General features: G+C 33.2%; 1 protein-coding gene across 1 annotated transcript in view; it reads right to left on the bottom strand.

Moving 5' to 3' along the window:
* The window catches only part of LOC131846831 (mucin-2), a 155,188-nt gene that overhangs the window by 86,680 nt on the left and 47,572 nt on the right, over positions 1-20,936 (bottom strand). Inside the window, exon 2 of the mRNA XM_059196250.1 lies at positions 7,676-7,730. Within this exon, the coding sequence (XP_059052233.1) occupies positions 7,676-7,730 (55 nt within the window). The remainder of the gene's footprint in view (positions 1-7,675; positions 7,731-20,936) is intronic.

Raw genomic sequence — 20,936 nt, 5'->3', positions numbered from 1 at the left:
GCTCCGTAGTGCTTTAAATAAATCAATGGAATTTGTGAAGTCTTAGTAAGTAGCACAGATACAATCCACAGACAAAGTATATGATGAAAACTTTTTTATTTTTTATTCTCACAAGAAAATGAATATTTTCTTACAAATATAATACTGTATATATATAACTTTAACTGCTTTGTAAGACCTTCTTTTCTTAAATAATCCGACTTTCTGCTACAATAAATGTTCACGTCTTTCATTAAGACCTATTCAGCAATTTAATCGTGAAAAGATAATTAGTAGATAGATATACTTAATTTTACATTTATAATCTATCTAGTAAAGAGACCATGGAGAAATAACAATAAAGCTACTGAAAGTAAAAGCTATTACAAATGTGCCGAGTATGGCTAAAAATAAGATAAACAAGGATAGAAATTGCAGTAGTGAGAACTACGTCACACTACTCTATCGTTGAACCACCTTCATAAGTTTATGTAATCCTAGTAATAGGAATACGTTACCATACGAAAACTCATAGCTTCGGCTCGTATTTGTAAGTAAGTAAGTACTTAATAATCAATATCTAGGGAATGTATGAAGTCTTAGTAAGTAACGCAGATACAATCCACAGACAGAAAATCGATGTTCGACCATATGTGACAAGTGTGATGAGGTCGATATGTTTTTATTTTGAAGCTTTATTCTGATAGTAATAATATATATGTGTATGTAATAAACGCATAGTCGAAGTGCGATCAATTATTTTTATTCATATATTTTTAATTATTATTATGAAACAATTACCATCTTACACGCCTCCTGCGTATAAACTTTATGTGGCAAATTTCATATTCCTCTGTTCGCCTAATTTTTATAAAAACAATGCTTCACGTATTAATAATATATTAAAGATCATCTACCTAACAAAGAATCAATGAATAATAAAAAAATAGTAAAAGCAATATTTAATTAAAATATTATGCCGAGTTTGTTATTTTTTTTTTTATTCACATGGAGTGTGTCGAACGTCATAGAGAAAGATAATAACATAAAAAGGACAAAAACTGCAGTGCCGAGCTACGTCACACCAAGTTATAGTCCGATTACCTTCCTCAGTTCAGGTAGTCCTAGTAACTGGAACACGACATCATACGAAACTTTTATCCTTTCATTTCGTAATCAATATAATCTGTGAATTCATGAAGTCTTAAGCAAACCCAAAGTTAAAATGTTTGCCTTTTTTTTGCCAAGGTTTTTGAATAAAATAATATTGCGACTATAAATTGAATGTAAACTATCCTATCGTTCAAGTTGGATCAAATTTCACACAATGTGCAAATCAAATTTGCAATCGGTTCAGTAGTTTAAAAGTCCATTGCGGAAAAACAACGTGACACGTCATTTTTATATATAAAGATTACTTATGGTTAGAAAATGTCTATAAATATCAGAATTAATCGAGAGATAACAACTAATATGAACAGTGCATAACTATCACAATTAAGCGAAGTATGCATGTATTGCAGTGTGTCGACTGTCGACCGACATGAAGAGAGAGATAGATAATAAGAGTAAACAGGACAACTGCAGTAGTCGGTCATACGTCACACAATTCCGACGACCTGTATCAGCCTAGGTAGTCCTAGTAATAGGAATACGACCCCAGACATCGTTCATTCATTTCGCATCGTGTTGTTTTAGTCGGCATATTGTGACTTTATGGAGTCTTAGTACTAAGCACAGATTTAATACCTATGTCCGTCCTTAATCTATCTTCACGCCGAATTCACTAAAATCTTTTCGGTCGGTCATTCAGTCGACAAAATTGTTTGAAAAATATTCAGCCAACTGACTGTCTGAAGATGCGAACAATAAACTTAAATATAATCTTTACATACAATTCTCGTGTCACAATGTTAGTTACCATTACCATACACCTCCGAAACGGCTTGACATATTTTTATAAAATTTATTATGCATATTCAGTAGGTCTGATAATCGGCTATCTATTATATTTTCATAAGTGATAAGGATTTCATATCCTTAACATTTCTGTTTATTTTTTGAACTTATTTTTTATAATGTGGCATTGAAAAATATATCTAACCCTAAATGTTCACCCTTCTATAAGTAGGCAATATATTTTAATAGCGATTTTAATTTAAATGGCAAAACAACGTTTACGGGGTCAGCTAGTAAACTTATAATTTTGCCGAGTATGGTATGTCTATGTCGCATATAGGTATATAGTAAGTTTGTCGATCGACATAAAGAGAGATAAAGATCAGCAGTACCTATGTACTGCAGTAGCGAGAAATACGTCACACCGATGTATTGTTGGACGACCTTTATCAGTTTATGTAGTCCTAGTAATTGTAATACGACAGCGGACGAAAATGTTCAACTTCGCTTCGTACTCGTATTGTCGTCAACATCTTGTGTATTTATGGAGCCTTAGTTAGTACTAAGCACAGATCCAATCCACAGTCGGAAAGTAATGAAAAATAATAAAGTCCCGTTTGTTATGTAGAAGAAAGATTGTTTAGATTTGTTAATCTGAATAGTTCAGTCACATATATATATATTACATAAACATACATAGTTTCAAAAAGAACCTCTCAAACTTCATGAAAGCTAACAGTAAACTGGGGGGAAGGGGATTGTTAGCAATGGGAACTAGTAGTAACTCCCATTGCTAGCAATGTACCATGTTAGGTTGACCTCCACGCGGTTCCCCCTGGAAACCATCGTGATAAATTACTGGTGAATTTGTCACGATGGGCTAACTGACCTGACCTCATGCTCATCTTATCATCCTCCACTGGTGCCCCGCCAGCGTAAACCGTTAGCGCAGGCGGGAGCACCAATCCATTATCATCCATTAAAAAAAAAAACAACAGTAAACTAGCTGTTCCCGCGACTTCATTGGCGTAGATAGCATTTTTAATTAGTTAAGCTATTTATATAACACATACATTCTTTAATAAGCTTTAAGAAAAAAGATTCATCGTTCTAGCTTCAAAACTTACGAATTTCTATATAATCATTTCATCCCCTATTTTATTTTCCCTTCCTTGGGTTAAAATTTTTAAAAACTTTCAATTTTTAAAAAAATTATTAATATTGCTTTATTTGCATTGCTCCTAGCATTAAAATGACGATACTTCCAAACAATTTCCATCTCTCCTTTTAACCCTTTTTCACATTTTGGATTCTTCAAGTCTATAGTCTATGGTGAATGGATATCTTCTGGGTAAGCGCGCTACCTCCTAGGTCTTGCCATCATTTACCATCAGATGAGGTAAGACCAAGCGCAATCCCTTTATTAATAAAAAAATAAAATAAATAAAAATCCTTTCTCAGAAAGTTATAGACTACCTGTGTACCAAGTTTCATTTATTTGGTATACAGATAGTTGATAATCGGTTCAATAGTTTTGGCGTGAAAGCGACAATGACAGACAGAGTTACTTTCGCATTTATAATATTACTAGCTATCCACCCCGGCTTCGCACTTCGCACGGGTGTACTTGTATTATACATATAAACCTTCCTCTTGAATCACTCTATCTGTTAGAAAAAACCGATTCAAAATCCGTTGCGTAGTTTTAAAGGTTTAATACATATAGGGACGGACAGACAGCGACAGCGACTTTGTTTTATACTATGTAATGATAATATTGTAAAACTTTGTGAGTAGTGAAACGAATAGGAGCTGAGTTTCTTGCCAGTTCTTCATCTCGAAATCATTCCGAACTGATGGTAGATTTGACATATCATAAGAGTCTGTAATAGATCTACATTAATTAAAATACATATAAACCTTCCTCTTAAATCACTCCATTTTTTAATTAGTAAAATTTGTACTTCTGCATCTCATGCTTGCTATGTGTTTGTAATTGATGAATAAAGCATTTATCTATCTATCTATCTAATAAATAATAACAAATTTATTGAAATGGCAAACAGCCTACCTGAAGTAGTTACTAGAAGTTCATCAACATAAACAGCATTATGAATATTAGAGGCTCACATAAAACTGTTCATTTAACGTAAACTATTAGTTATGTTTGATGCAATACCAATGCAATATCATGAGAATAAAAAGTGAAATACCATTAATAATTCTAATGCCTATAAAGTTATACAACTCTACGCCTGAATGGTTGTCAATTCAGTTATTAGTTACAATAGATTGCAAATCTTCTAGATTTAGTATATTCTATTTATATTTTCCTCTTTATTTAATACTAGCTATGCCCGCGGTTTCACCGTTAAATTTCAATAAAAAATATAGCCTATATGTTATTCTGATGCACAAGCGAAGCTATATTACTGTAAAGTTTATCCAATGAACTTAGCTTAACTTAGCGGACCTACATATCCCCTGTTATGTTTGATGTTTTAATAATTTTATTAAGAGAAAGACACAGTTCAACCATCAACATTTAATCTAACAATGCTTGTTGCAACTCAGTGTTGCCAATCTATTACTGACAATTTGACAATGACAAATCCTGAACTGACATTTACCATAGATTAAATATAACATCCCCTTTTCCTTAAGCTAAAAACGGGCAGCGTTGCCCTTACAGGAGATTGTATTTGATAAAGGTCTGTTGCATGTGAGTGTTTGTGATAAAACTCCTTTACTCATTTAGAAATGGCTTTATCGGATTTTGCGTGTATTTTCAACAGGTTTGAGAATAAGACGTAAACTATATAAGTGATTACATGTAAATTAGAGTATTTTTTTTTACAAAAAATACAAAAATAAAGAAAATTTAAAAAAGAAATATATTATATTAGGCATTAAAAAGTACATACAACCTTGAATATTCACCTTTCTACTATTAGTCTCTTCTTTTTAATAGGAATATTATACTAATATGGCAAAACTACGTTTGAGGGGTCAGTTAGTCTGCGAATATGGATGGATAGCTGTTTGTTACTCTTTCACACAAAAACTGCTGAATGGATTTTAATGAAAGTTTACGTTAATATAGCTTATACATCAAAATAACACATAGACTAAAAAAATAATGCGGGTAAAATCGCGGGCACATCTAGTATTACTCTATTTGTTGATAACGTCAACGTCCTATCTTTGTAACATAATACGTTGTCGATCAAAAATGAGTTATATAGTCTCTTATCCTAGACCTATTTCGTGCGAATGTTGCCTTCATTAAAATAGAACAATTTATGATAGTAAATTCCAACATACGCATTTTAATGAACTAATAAATTGTATATTGGTGAATGGAACGTCCGCTTTTAAACTATTAGATTGATGTAACTGACAGTGGACAAGTATTTGTAGCAAATTACGTGCAATAACTAAAGTTGAAGGCATATCTACAGATGCATTTTGCGCAAGTGAGGAAATGCCTACAAAATTATATACACTAGTGGTGGGACCACTAGCTCGAAATTCAAGCATAATTAATTTAATTACAAGTTTGAATATTTTTAAGTTCCATTTTCAAGACTATACATAAATAATATTATTGTGAACTCCATGGTATCATACTGGCCACTTAAAAAGTCACTCTTTTACAAAAAACAAAAATATGTGTGTAATTTTAATTATTATTTTGTGTCATAAAAAACAACATTTTATTTTACCTCCTTTTTGCATAGTTTTATTTTATATAGTTATCGAATACCCCATAAATTTAAGACAAACAATATTAATCTATTCTCATATTGAACACAGAATTTAAGAATAAACCAAAGAGTAATGTTTTATTTATTGATTTCAAGTATTTTTTATGCATAATAAAAAAAATGGTATCCTGTAATGGTACCCCACTCTTTCTCTACATAAATTATAAGTTAGAGATGATTTCTACTTCAACGTCCGCGCAATTTTCGTAGAAAGATATACAAAGTTTTTCATTTACCTATGTCTTCAAATCGTACAATAAAAACTTGTTTGACATTAATCTCATTCATCCATTAATTCTATTGTTTGTGTAAAATCGTCAAACCTCTCTCTCTCTCTCCGTCTCTCTTACTAGCTATGTATGCCACATGGTGGTGTACAATAGCTTTCCTTGTTTATCTGCCACTTTTCCATATCCCAGACATCGTCTTCAGAACCCTCGCATACCATGTCTCCAGCAATTACATCTTCCCACCCCTTCCTTGCCTTAACAAAATCGTCAAATGTAATACAAAAATTCCGTTTATAAAATGCATAAAATCGAACATGAATATCCTATTATATTTAAGTAGGCTAAAAAAGAGGATACAGACTATAGAACGCTCTCTCAATGTGTTCAACATAACAAGTGAAGCGTTTCATTACGTTATACTATGATACGGTTCTAGCGAGCTGGTCGATGTCGTCCGTAGATAAACGATTATATGGAAGTAATCGACACAAACAAACTGATTTCCTCAATATAGATTGTTCCGCAGATTTGGGTAATGTATAAGGTGCTTATAATTATATATTTATACTAGTTGAGACTTAATCCGCGAGGCTTTTAACTGTCAATTAATTTATCAACATAAATAAATTATCTAAAATATAAGTAGTCTAAGTTACTTATAATATTTGTTATCTGCGAGTGAAACTCACATCTACATCGGAACAGTCGTTTTAAAGATTAACAAGAACAAACAGACAGACAGATAGAGAATATTTTTTATTAATTATCTGCAAATGCAACTTTCATTTGAATCTGGTCAGCCGTTTCAAAAATTAGCAAGAACAAACAGATAGACAGACAGAATTTAAAATCAAGTTTTTTTTTAGATTTAGATTAGATTGTTGTTGTAGTAGATGAATATTTAAAGTTATAAAACATATCAGGAGAAACCAAGGGCATCGTATGTAGACATGAGAATCTGTCTAAGGCCAATGCACCAGAGCCAGTGGGCCGCGTGTGGGACCACAATAGCGAACGATCTATTGTTTAACAACTACCTCTATTTAATAGACAAAACCTTCAGAACTAGTATGCAATTGAGCGAAGATTTATAGATAATTTAACTTTTATAGTTGCTCTTTTTATCATGAAACTATCGTATTACTCTCGCATCACTTTCATTTGTTTTTTGCATGTTTATTGTGATGATATAATACGGTAGTACCAAAGCGACAGCTTCGATTGATGTTTTATTTAGCGTAGCAGCGTTTGTTAACCTCTTTCAGGCGGGAATTGGCCTTCAGCTGCTCCATAAGTCCTTACGCGACTTTGGAGTGCCATCTACACTCGTCGCCTATCGTCCGGTGAAGCTGTAAAGGCCAGCTGCAGCCAACAGTATTAGAGTAGTCCGAAAAAAACTTTCAGTCCACAGACCTCTAGGAAATCCATCACAGTTACAAGAATAATAAACAACAGACGAATAAATATCCAACAGTTTATTTTAATAAAAAAATAACTATCCTAAAGAAGCATATCCCAGCACTATTACAAGATCCCCCTTAGTTAAAAAAACACACGAATCAATATTGAACACTTTATTTTAGTAAAAAATGCTAAAGCGTAGCGATTACGAGACTCGCTGTTTCTTTCCCATTCCAAATTCAAATTTAATAAATATAAATGTACATAGTTTAGTTTTTTTTCTTTTCTTTTGGCTCCGTCGGATGTAGTTCAGTTTTCTATTCCAAATTCGAAATTTTAAAAATATGAACGTAAGACAGTTTTTACCCCATTCCAAATTTAAATAAATAAAATATTTACCTGGTGTGGCTAATGTGATAACAGCTATCAGTAGTGATAAACACGTTCCGATATCCTGCAAAGAAAGAAATTAAATGTTATTTATCGTAGCTCATTTTTGTTTGTTCAATAGGTTCTGTCCAGGACTTTATCTACATGGCCAAAATATATAATAATAATATATCAGGACTATTCTCACAACGCCATCTAGTCTAATCTATGTACTAGACAACTGATAGAAATACATAGATACATTTTTCTTGTTAAATACATACGTAATATATATAGAAAACACTGACCGTTACCAAAATACTCATGAACACAAATGTTTATACAGTGCGAGGATCGAACCCGCGACCATCGGAAGTAAGGCGGTGTGCTAAACCGCTAGACCACCGAGGCCATATATTCATCCGATATAATTAATCAAACAACGTCCATTATAATTTTTAAAAAGTACGTTGAAATAAGAACCTCCACCTTTCATAGTCGGTTAAAAACTACACAATATTCATGTACCAAATAACATACAAAAAAAATTAACATTTCCCTATATAATTACAAAACAAATGCACATTCCATTGTCTATTGTTCGTGATGACATTTAAGACTGAAAAAGGTGCGCAAGCGCATCTAACGCGTTGATGTCTTTTACATAATGACTTCACGATGTGGTGTAACAGTCGAAGTAGCGTAATAATCGATGGTAATGATATAACTAATAGACAAAATCAAAGTATAAGTAGTGTAATATATGGTTTATGGTACCAACCATAAATATCCGACATCAAGTTATCATGTTATATGATGACTTGATGTCGGCTTCCCCTCCGACCGATCCCCCGTCCAATTCAAACGGGGATCGAAATTACGACGGCCTGAGCCGAGGTTCGAACCCCTAGTGGTGCCCTCAGACTAAAGTCGTATCCGTCGGGCAGGAGTTGGCCTTCAGCCGCTCCATAAGTCCTTCCGCGGGTTTGGAGTGCCATCTGCACTCGCCCCATAACGTCCGGTGAAGCTGTAAAGGCCAGCTACGGCCAACAGCTTTAGAGTAGTCCGAAAAAAAAAAACTTGATGTCGGATATTTATGACCTATAGAATGGGTGATATGGGCGTCATATGATAACGTGGTATCCGTAGTGCAGATCAGTCATCACGAAGTGGTGAATGAGACTGAAAAAGGTGCGCAAACGCATCTAACGCGTTGATATCGATTCTATAGTATAAGTAATGTAGTTTATGGTATATATTTATGGGTTTTATGGGGTATCATGGGCGTCATGTGATAACGTAATCTAGTACTGATTATGTATATATGCGATGCTTACCACTAATCGTCAGTCGATGTAAACAGTGCTTGTATTATGGGTACTAGACAAGTTATGGGATAAGACAATATAAATACATAGATTGTTAATAATAATATACATATATAAATATATATATATATATATATATATATATATATATAAAATAATCATATTTGTAGTGTATTATGTGAGTAGTTTGCTGTTTATGTTTTCAATATTACCCTCAACTCTCAATAAAGTAGTATTCATCTTACAAGCTTGTGTTTCACTACAATATTTATGAATGTGCGAGAAATCGAACCCGCGACCGTCTGAAGTATTATCTATATGCAGTATGCTAACTAAACTGCTTTACCATCAAGGCCGTTATATATATATGTAACGAGTTATATTTGTCTATCTATAAATATTTTTGTAGATATATATCCTACTATAATACTAATTATAATAGATACCTCTATGAATAGTGATTAAAAATGCATGTAGCATATCCATTCCTTTACCGTACTAAGTGCAATTACTGTTACATTAAACTGCTTTAACCATTATAAAACATATAGCTTTATAAATACGGTTCAATGTTGCATAACAGTCAGTTGCAGTTCTAGCTGTGCCAACAGGACATAGTGACAGTCATCGTTCAGAACTGAATTTACAATGAATAATATTAATATGAATATTTATAAGTCGTTTAGTAGTTTACTACCGCTCGTATTTGAAACCTTATTTTCCCATTTTCCCGTGGGAATTTCGGGAAATCCTCATATAGATCACGCATATCGCAAACGTATGTAAAATACAGTTAAATTAACTATATTTAAATTATTCGTCAAAACGTGTACCATTATATAGTATAAAACAAAGTCCCTGTCGCTGTCTGTCCGTCCCTATGTATGCTTAAATCTTTAAAACTACGCAACGGATTTTGAAGCGGTTTTTTTTTAATAGATAGAGTGATTCTAGAGGAAGGTTTATATATATAATACATGTACACCCGTACGAAGCCGGGGCGAGTAGCTAGTATAGTATAATATAAATCTAACCTGGCAGGGGACGATCCTACCGCCATCTCTAGGACAAATTTTGTTTAACTGAGATCCATCATCATCCACTGGGAAGACCTGGGAAGACTGGAAGCAAGGTGGACTAACGATCTGGTCAAGATCACTGGCTCGATGGATGCGAGCAATGTAGGCCCGATCGTCGTGGAGATCTTTGGTCGAGCAGTGGACGTCTTCCGGGCTGAGATGATGAGATCCATCATCGGAGAGTCCAACAGTAATATAAATCATTACATAGTATAAAACAAAGTCGCTGTGGCTGTCTGTCCGTCCCTATGTATGCTTAAATCTTTAAAACTACGCAACGGATTTTGAAGCGGTTTTTTAATAGATAGAGTGATTCTAGAGGAACGTATATAAACGTTACTACATATAATATATGTAATTATATGTAGTTAATACTATATGTATTATTTATACATGTGCGACCCGGGCGCAGCCGAGGCGAGTAGCTAGTAGAAATAGAAATAATCTTTATTCAAATATACCTACTTAATATAAACACTTTTGAATAGTCAAGTTTTTTTATTCTACCGCTTATTCGGAATGCAGATTCATCACAAGAAGAATAAGCAAGAAGCTTGTGTATTGCTCTTTTAAAAAATTGTAGTTATTATATTGGCATGACCAATAAATTATTTCCCCTCTGGCTACAATTGATTCACGTTAAGTGGAAACTATCTCGACTGGTCCGCCCCCCGCCGACACCGGAAAGTGCCTCATTATCTGACATAACCGTTCGGCATCGCTACTTCGTATTAGATAATTGCATATGTTACGCATCGAATTGCTTATAATTTCGTTACATCAAACATTTACAATCTGTGCTCATCCAGTTTACATCGATGTGTGGATCTGTGGTGAAATTGGGCCTCGTATAATCTGTTGTCTATGATTGGCACATTTTATGGACGGCGGCAAGTATTTTTATCGAAATTAAGTATTATGGGTATCTTGTGTTATGGGTATGTACTAGACAACAGATACAGAAACATATATCAGTTGTCTAGAACCCATAATAAGCTCTACTTAGCTTGGGTCTAGATGTTTTTTTAAGCACTTTTCACACAGCGCCGCTTAGTCCCAAAGTAAGCATGTTATGGGTACTAGACAACTGACATATTTTTGTAAATACATACATATATAGTATACATAGAAAACACCCAGACCTATACAAATAATCATACTCATGAATACAAATATTTGTATCGTGTTAGGAATCGAACCCGCGACCATCAAAAGTAAGGCGGTGTACTAAACCGCTAGACCCCTGAGGCCATCACCTTAGTTCTCTGCAATGGAACATGAGGGAAACCACTGACGTCACATGATGATGTAATTGATAGGTATATAAGATATGTTTGAGTTTTCAGTTGAGGTTATTTGCTAGTCCTCTTACAAAAAAATACCACAAAACAAAGTCATAAACCATTCTGCTGTACACAAACAATTTCTTTGTGCGCAAAACTAATTATTTAAATACGGGAGATATAGTACTTATGTAACTTTAACGTTAAAACCGTAGTACGGTAAAGTATATCTTTTTTACCTATTGGTTAATTTGACATAGATATCCAACAGCGTTAAATAGTTACAAATTTTTATGTTACTAAATAACTATATACTCATCTCTTTACATATGCTATAAAATATTATTTGTGATTTATTTTAGTAGAGTTATTGTTATACAAAAACTTCATTGTAGGTACTAGCGGAATCCGCAAACGTTGTTTTTGTTATAAAAAATTATATCATTATTAAAAAAGGGTTGATGATAGAAGGGTGAAAATTTGAATTTGTATGTAGTTTTTTAAATCATAATAAAAAAATATTTTGGGGTGGGAGTGACCCACTCTGATCAGCGAGGGGTATGACAAATATATGTTGTCTGATTCTCAGACCCACCCAATATGCACACAAAATTTCATAAAACCGGGAAAGCCGATTCTGAGGATTTTGATAATAAACATCGCGACACGAGAATTTTATATATTAGATATATTTTGTTAAACATTCTATCTGTAATTTTCTCTATTCATATGTTTATTAACAAAAAGTTTTTATTTCAATTTCCCGCCAAAAATTATGTACAGATTAAAAACAAAGTAGCCATCAAGTGGCCAGTATTATTACTGAAAACTATCACTTCGCGTGTTATAAAGTATTATTTTCTAATGACAAAAGCCCATAGACAATGACATCAGAAACAAATGTTACATAATTGTGAGAGATATTCATCACTTAGGAATATTACTGTAATACACTGAGCATATATGTGCAAGCCCAGAAAATTGTTATGTAAAATGGAGGAAATATAGGCTTGTGTGGCAATTATGTTATACAATGTGCAAAGAAAATATTTTCTCTGTAAGTGATTTAGCAATTGTTCAATTGTAGCTATTTTTCTTGTTTATAATGCTGTTTATAATGAGCAGGTCTTTACAGTTTTACCGACCGATACGGGGGCGAGTGCAGATGGCATACCAAACCCACGGAAGGACTTGGAAGGAGCGGCTGAATGGCAACTCCTGCCTGACGAATATGTCTTTAGTTCGAGGGGACCACTAGATTTGAATTTGGACTTAGGCCATCGTAATTACGATCCCCGTTTCAATTGAACAGAGCATCAATTGGAGGGGATTATTTTCTTTGTAATGATGTCGTAGATTTATAGAATTGAGTGGAGTAAGTCAATATTTGAAGAATTATTTTTCTAAATCAACAGATATCTTTTATTAAGCATAGTTTTTATATTTATTATTTTGTAAAGAAATATGTTTTATTTTTTAACACAATATAGATCAATCTATATAAAAAAACATGTTAAAAGCTAGTAATCGCCATTTTTATTATTCATAACCATTATTTTCTGTGACAAAATAATGGGAATAAAAATATAGAAAATAGATTATAAATAATCTTCCTTTTTACAGTTTTTAAAGTGATTGATTGACTAGTTCTTCTTTCTTGTTGAAATTAAATTACTGGCCAATCAATCACTTTAATACGTGATTATCTTTTATAACGATATTAATCACTTTCTAAATTTAAAATTACCCGACATATTGATTAAGACATCTAATCTCTAAAGCAGTCTTGGTAATTTCGTAAATACCATGCTCGTGTCACTATGAACAATATTTTTGTAGCTATATGTGTAATGAATCTATTTTTGTATGGCATATTTGCAATCATTGTGTGTATGGATTGATATTGAAGGACTTTTTCTGATATTGAAAGGCTTACCCATTCACATTTAAAACAAAACAAATTTATCTCTGGAAATGTTTTATTTTTTATAAAGTTACAGGTTGATACATATTGTAATGCTCTTCCAGTTGATCTCAGAAGATTGCAAACCAAATTCTCCTTGAAAATATCCTTGTGTGGATATTATTCAAAATTCCATGAATGTATCAGAAAATGTATTATAGTTTAATGTTATATTTAATTTGTACATAATCCATGAGCTTATATATTTTACTTATTTGTGTAAATATATATTTAAATGGGTATATTAGTATATCTATATTATGATTATAAACTTATAAGTTTGTGATTATGGATGATTAGTTGCATCGATGGATATTTGTTACACGCAAAAACTACTGAGCTGATTTTGTTGAACAACTTTACAGCAATACGTCAAAAAAACACAGACTATAAATTTCATACGAGTAAAACCACGGGCACATTGAGTATACATTATTTTTCTTTATTTCTTTTTATATCTTAACATCTATTATTAAATTGCACCGCGTTATCTCTAATCAGTGTGACGGTTAACTGGAACAAAATGCCGCTATATATACAATTTTGCGTGCAAAATAATAAATAAATAATTGTCCATTGTGTTTATTTTCTCACGCCATCGCTTGTATATATTACTGAGGAGTGCAGGCCAATTCCCTTGTCAACCACAACTGTGTTGGAAGATTGCATATATTTTATGAATGTATATATATAGCAGATAATGATCCCGTGCGAGCGGACAGTGGCGCAGTGTGGCAACATCCCACTGTCGTAACTAGGGCAACAGATCTACGCACGCAACGCAGAATTAACAGCGAAACACTATCGGATGATTTGCATGTAATCATATCTCTTTAATTACCACATCCATATATTAAACTGTACAAACAATTTAGATTACAATAAGATGAAATTCACAAGTTGAGGATACGTTTTAAAATGTTACGGCTATCATCATATATCATCAATTACACCTCAGCAAGCAAGCCTTTTAAGTGTTTTAGGTTTTAATGTAATTAAACGCTGTTTTAGCTTGTCACTCGGTAGGCCATGCATCCGAGATGAAGAATGGCAATCCAGAACCGTACTTTATTGAATTCTTGCAACAGATAACAATATTACACAGATATATAATTCGGATACTTTTCACTATAGATTCCCCTCCGATCGATCCCCCGTCCAATTCAAACGGGGATCGATATTACGACGGCCTGAGCCCTTAGAGTAAAGTCGTATCCGTCAGGCAGGAGTTGACCTTCAACCGCTCCTTAAGTCCTTCTGAGGGTTTGGGGTGCCATCTGCACTCGCCCCATAACGTCTGGTGAAGTTGTAAAAGATGCAGCCAACAGCATTAGAGTAGTCCGAAAAAAAAATCACTATAACGTAATATTGAATCACAATCAGCAGAGTAAACACCTAGAAAACTAAAAACCAGGTTTCCGCTTTTGATACAAATATTTGTGTTATGTGATCGAACCTGAGGTCGGAACAGGTAAGGTGGTGTGCTAAACTGCTAAACCATCGTGGCTGTTTTCATATAAGTACCCAAATGGTATTTATCTTACATGTAATAGCAATGTTACTTACAGCTACAGCTAATTACATTATGAATTGTGGATGTCGAACATCTTGGTGTACATATTTGAATCCCTCGTCCCTCATCCGCCATCCGATGATTTAATTTGGTTTGTTATTGATGACTTAAACAAAAAATCTTACAAATAAACAAATTGCCTTTTCTTTTTGCGATTGGTCAGATTCGAACTCACGACACTTTTCGATAGGGGGACGGAGATTGTTAGTAATTTGACCAGTCAATTTGTCAGGTTGACATCCACGCTGTCCGTCCTGGAAACCATCATGGTAACTTCCTGGTCCTACAATGGGCTAACTGACTTGAACTCATATTCATCTTATCCTCCACTGGGTCCAGCCATATACCGTATACCTTAAGCGCAGACGAGTGCACCATTCCATTAAAAAATAAGACACTTTTCGTTAAAAAAAAGGAAGTACTTGCACAAAATTTTGCATCTATTTACTATTATATACGTCGACAGCTCTGTGGGTGTATAAATATATCCTACTTTTTAGCACACACTAATTATTTTTTTTGTAAAAATTTCCTAATGTTGGTTCTGAATAAAAATCCTAAGAAAAGATGGATGGATTGTGTGAAAGATGATATGAATAAAAGAAGAGTATGTTCAGATATGACGACCGATAGAGAACAGTGGAAGAGAATGACATACTGCGCCGACCCCAAATAATGGGATAAAGGCAAGGCAATGATGATGATGATATAAACACAGTAATTAAGTTACTTGAATTATTCCCTAATATTGTTTTGAATTAAAAAATAAAGTTCATTATAAAAAACGCGTTCTGTTCAATGCTTGTGCCAATTGGTGCAGTAGTAATAAAAAAAAAGTTTATCATAAAAAATGCTTACTTCTGTATTACAATACCCGTTCAAATTAGTGCAATTCTATTATAAAGTGAATGAACTATTAATATGCAGATGTCGTAATAATAACAATATGAGTTCGGTTCTCACGTCGCTGTGCACAATATACGCGTAAATGTCATAATTTTCTTTCACTTTCACAGTGAAGCGGACACTTGTATGAGACGGTAATGATTGCAATTTTTACAGGCCTTAGGATCGTGTCACAGTGACAGCATGACGCGATGATTCAAGTAACAAATTATCATGATGATTATGACCTCTTTGCAGGGGCGGATCTGCCTAAGGGGTTTTTGGGCATAACACAAGCTCCGCTTATCGTGGGCCTAGATGGCGCTGTGTTAATTATCCAGGGTTATTTATTATTTTACAAACATTATATACAAACATTGTGGTTACAAATCATTTATATACCATATTATATATATAATACTTATATATACTATGAAGTTATCGAACACGCGACTACCGAAATGTCAGACAGGGTTTCCCCACTACACCGTTAAGGTCACCAATAAAATGTATTATTAAATACACAGTAATTAGTGTTGCTTACAATGTGAACCGACCTTTACAAACATTTGATGGTTACATAAATTCATTATTAACAACATAATTACCGTATTTTTAGATTTCCGTATTTGTATTTATGTGAAAAAATAAACAATGTTTATTGTTTATTTTAATTATGAATTATGTTACTATATTATCAGAAAATGTTATTTTAAGGACATCTAGCGTAGGTTTTTTGTAATGAATGACAATGGTTTGGTGCCAGTAGAGGTTAAATATATCAGGAATTAATCAACAAAAGGAGAGACCGTACGGAATATTGCTAGGTATGTGGTCATCAGTCTACATTACTGACAACCTTTCTCCCCTTTCTATCTACATTGCTAGCTATGGGATCATCAGTCCACATTACTAATAATCCCTTTCCCTCTGTCTATCTACATTCCTAGCAATGGATAAGGTTGGCACCAATTGCAGGCAATGTAGATAGACAGGGGGGAAGTAATTGTTAGTAATGTGGACTGATGACCCCGTAGTTAGCAATGTACCATGTCAGATTGACCTCCTTGCTTTTTCCCCTGGATAATATCGATAAATGCCTGATGAATTTGTCACGGTGGGCTAGTTGACCTGACCATGCTCACCTTATCATCCTCCACTGATACACGTACGTAAATCGTAAATGTAAATAAGTGTAAAGAAAACCACGGAAAACCCAACTGAAAATCAGTGCTGGGAACTATGTTTTCAGCATTATAATGAGTTGTAGTCCACATTGACTCTGTTTTTAATATGTAAATTATTGCTTGTAAGTTTATGTCACTATTGTGCAAAATGAGTAAAAAATATATATATTCTTACCCATTCATATTCTAAAACAGTTAAATTAGAGAAATAGGATTCTGAGACATTAGTTTTTTTTTAATAAGGCGACCTCTATTCTCTTTGTTACCTAGTTGAGAATCAGAACTAGTATTTTTGTTAGTTACAATCCAATAAATATTATTGTTCTCATAAAAATAGTCGAGTATAATCCACTCGTGCGTACACAAACGGAAAGTGAAACGTACTTTCGTCTAGAGAGTGCCGTTCCTTGCCCAGGAATCGATCCCCGTTACGTGCGCTTGCGCAATACAGCCAAACAAGGCGAGGATCTTACGTACACGTGTTGGCTTAGTTTTTGTTACATGTGTTCATTCTTGCCGGTCTCATGTCTGCATATTTAATAATAATAAATAAAAACATTTTCTGTCAACCATATTAAAATTACACAATTAAACTACTCATGTAAATGCATCATTACATAGTATAAAACAAAGTCGCTGTCGCTGTCTGTCCATCCCTATGTATGCTTAAATCTTTAAAACTACGCAACGGATATTGAAGCGGTTTTTTTTTAACAGATAGAGAGATTCAAGAGGAAGGTTTATATGCATAATACATATACACCAATGCGAAGCCGGGGTAGGTAGCTAGTATTTAATAATAATAAAAATCTAGTTACTGTCAATGATATTATAATTACTCAATTAAACTGAAATAAATTTCGGTCGTCTAGCGATTTGGCACACCCTTTTATTTAACAAGCTATACAACTGCTAAGGCACTCGCAAAAAGTGACTTTTATTGGTAAAAGTAATATCAAATTCGGTATAGTAGATCCAGAGATTAGTATAGAAGAAGAGATAGTGTAGACGTATACATGTATTGCATTTGTTTTTCATAAAATTTATTTGGTTTGACTTATTTGTCGTTAATAAATAAGTATAGCTGAATAACGTTATATTTAATACAGAATATTGCATTTATTAGCGAGTAGCCAGTGCAATAATTAATAAAAAAAAGAATCTTTCTAATGTTATAAAAACGAAAGTTTGTGAATAAGGATGGATGTTTGTTACTCTTTCGTGCAAAAACCACAATTTTGATGATACTTTACAGTAATATAGCTCATACAGGACCATAAAACATATGCTAAGAATTTCATGCGGGTAAAAGCGCTGGCACAGTTAGTTTATTAAAATTATGGCCGTGCAAAACCGTAAAGGCTTGCTAGTATGATAATATAATAGTCCCTTTAGGTATGAATACAAATTGAATATGGTTTGGAATCTTTCTTGGGAATAAATGTTTTCAAATCGTATGTACTGTATATATACATATATACTTAGTAACATAATTTGTCTTAAAAATGAAAGAAATCCGAACAGTACCTTATTTAGTTGTATATGGTATGTAGCTATTTCTAATCGTAAATGTGTTCGGATATGTTTCCGCGAAACGTCTCTTTACTGTACTATATTTGGTAAGAAACAGCGATGCCATATTCCGGTATTTTCGGATCGTTTAATTTTTTTTTTAATTTAAAAATTTCAGTGAGTGGCAGTTTCGTTCTTCTTCTAATACATGAAAGAGTATTTGTTAAATACTTCTGACGTTTTAATAGATGAATTTATTCAGCATTACAGTATTTGTTAATACAACTTAAAAGCTAAAACATACTAGTAACGCTGAATTTGACTCTCACTCAGCATTTATACTGTAGTATAATTATACCACAGCGCTGATTTTCAGTGGGGCCACCACACACGAGACAGCGTACGCAAAAATAACAAAAGAAAATAAAACGTTAAGATTAAATCCAATTTATAAATAGGTATTAAAAATGTATGTAAAGATAAATGCACATTTCGTGAATGTATATAGAAATTTTGTATATTGTTTAAGTAGGTATATTGTTATGTAATGATATATTTATTACAATAAATTTTATTATTAATTTTTAACTACATAGTATATGTACATAAATGGTTAGTATATATATTTAATCGAATTAGGTGTTATTTTGCGGAAGTACATTTCACTACTCAATGGATTTATATTATTTTGTTTAATTCCACTACAATTAACATGTGTGAGACTACGAATATTCGGTGTGGAGACCTGACCTGCGCTACGACCTTCTCCAGTGGCTATACAACTTAAATATCGCGAAAACATACTAGTGACGCTGAATGTGAAAAACAGCAAATACTTGTCAAAATTTGAACTCAATATATCCAGCGTCATTATTACTTATTTCCAAAGCATGTTTTATAAAAAAAGATGAAAAAAACAACACGGCCAATGTCCTCATAACAATACCTTTGACCTTAACACGTAAAAATAAACATACAATTTGTTCCTCATTGTAAAATATACGTTTACTTGTCAAGTTTGACCTTTCGTTCATGTATACTTAGGGTAACTAGTAATCAGCCTGTACGGACATTGTTAAGTTTGTTATATAGTCACGTATATATAGTATTCATAAATTTTCTTGCTACTTAATTACAAGATATTACTCGAAACCTTGTCTTCACAAATTTCCAGCCCTCATTTGTAATTAATCTCAATTTGTAGATAAGTTATGTCATTAACAGACTGTTATGAATCATTATGTTAATACGTGAAGCAAAATCCACTTTGTTACCCATTTTTAGAATATTGCGCGGATATAGGAGTATAAATTTCGCAAATTTATAGTTAAAATAAACATACTTTGTTCCTCATTGCGACTTCGTCTGTATACTGGAACTAAATCATGTACGGACATTTATTTTTAAAATAAATATAAATTTTCTAAAATAAGAGTCTTCACAAATTTCCAGCCCAAGTTACAATCCTTATTACATCAGCTAAAACCTGCCAATAAAAGTCCCGTAAAAATCGGTCCAGCCATTTCAGAGATTAGCCAGAATAAACAGACAGACAGACAAAAATTGTAAAAAATGTTTTGGTATATGTACCGTATTTATATTCATACGCATGTAGTAAAAAACGGTTCTTTCAATATTACAAACAGACACTCCAATTTATTTATATGTATAGATATAGATAACCGAATATAGAAACTGCCAGTGACTCTCATTGTAGGCTCTGATACATTATAATTTCATTCCACGTAAGTATAATTTCGGGGCAGCTCTACATTCACACTCCAATTTTATTTATATGTACAGATGAAGCAAAAACTTTATACCCCTATTTACGATACGCACATATGGTCTCAGCTTATGATGGCAATTTTATCTTAAATGGTTCACCGTTTACAAAACTAGGAAGCGAGTAGAATCAGTGAAACCGCCATAAACGTATGTCAACCGGTTATAAAAACCGGACACGGGGACTAGTATCGTAAATACAGATGGCCACACTTGCAAGTGGTTATGTTAATATTCAGTATATACCGAATTTGGGACTTCACTAGCACGTTACGTGGTAACTTACGCATCGTTCTCGATTTCTTTTCAGAAACAAGTTCTACGTTTTGTACCATAATATATTAATATATTTTATATTAGAGTGCGCCTAACGTACAATAATTAATGTAAATTATAAGTTTGACCATTATTAAGGTGTTATTGTCAGATATGCTTCATGTATTAATTCGAAATTCGTCTACAATTAATTTATACATGTAAATAAAATTGGAGTGTCTGTTTGTAATATTGAAATAACCATTTTTTACATGCATATGAATATAAATACGGTACAAATAACATTTTTTACAATTTTTGTCTGTCTGTCTGTCTGTTTGTTCCAGCTAATCTCTGAAAGGGCTGAACCGATTTTTACGGGACTTTTATTCGCAGGTAGCTGATGGAATAAGGACTAACTTGGGCTACTTATATTTTAGA

The sequence above is a fragment of the Achroia grisella genome, unplaced genomic scaffold (genome assembly GCF_030625045.1).
Source record: "Achroia grisella isolate CSIRO2021 unplaced genomic scaffold, CSIRO_AGI_Agris_v1 utg512, whole genome shotgun sequence".
NCBI classification, from domain to species: Eukaryota; Metazoa; Arthropoda; class Insecta; order Lepidoptera; family Pyralidae; genus Achroia; species Achroia grisella.
Note: the sequence above shows the minus strand (reverse complement) of the source record. Positions and strands in the feature narration are given on the sequence as shown.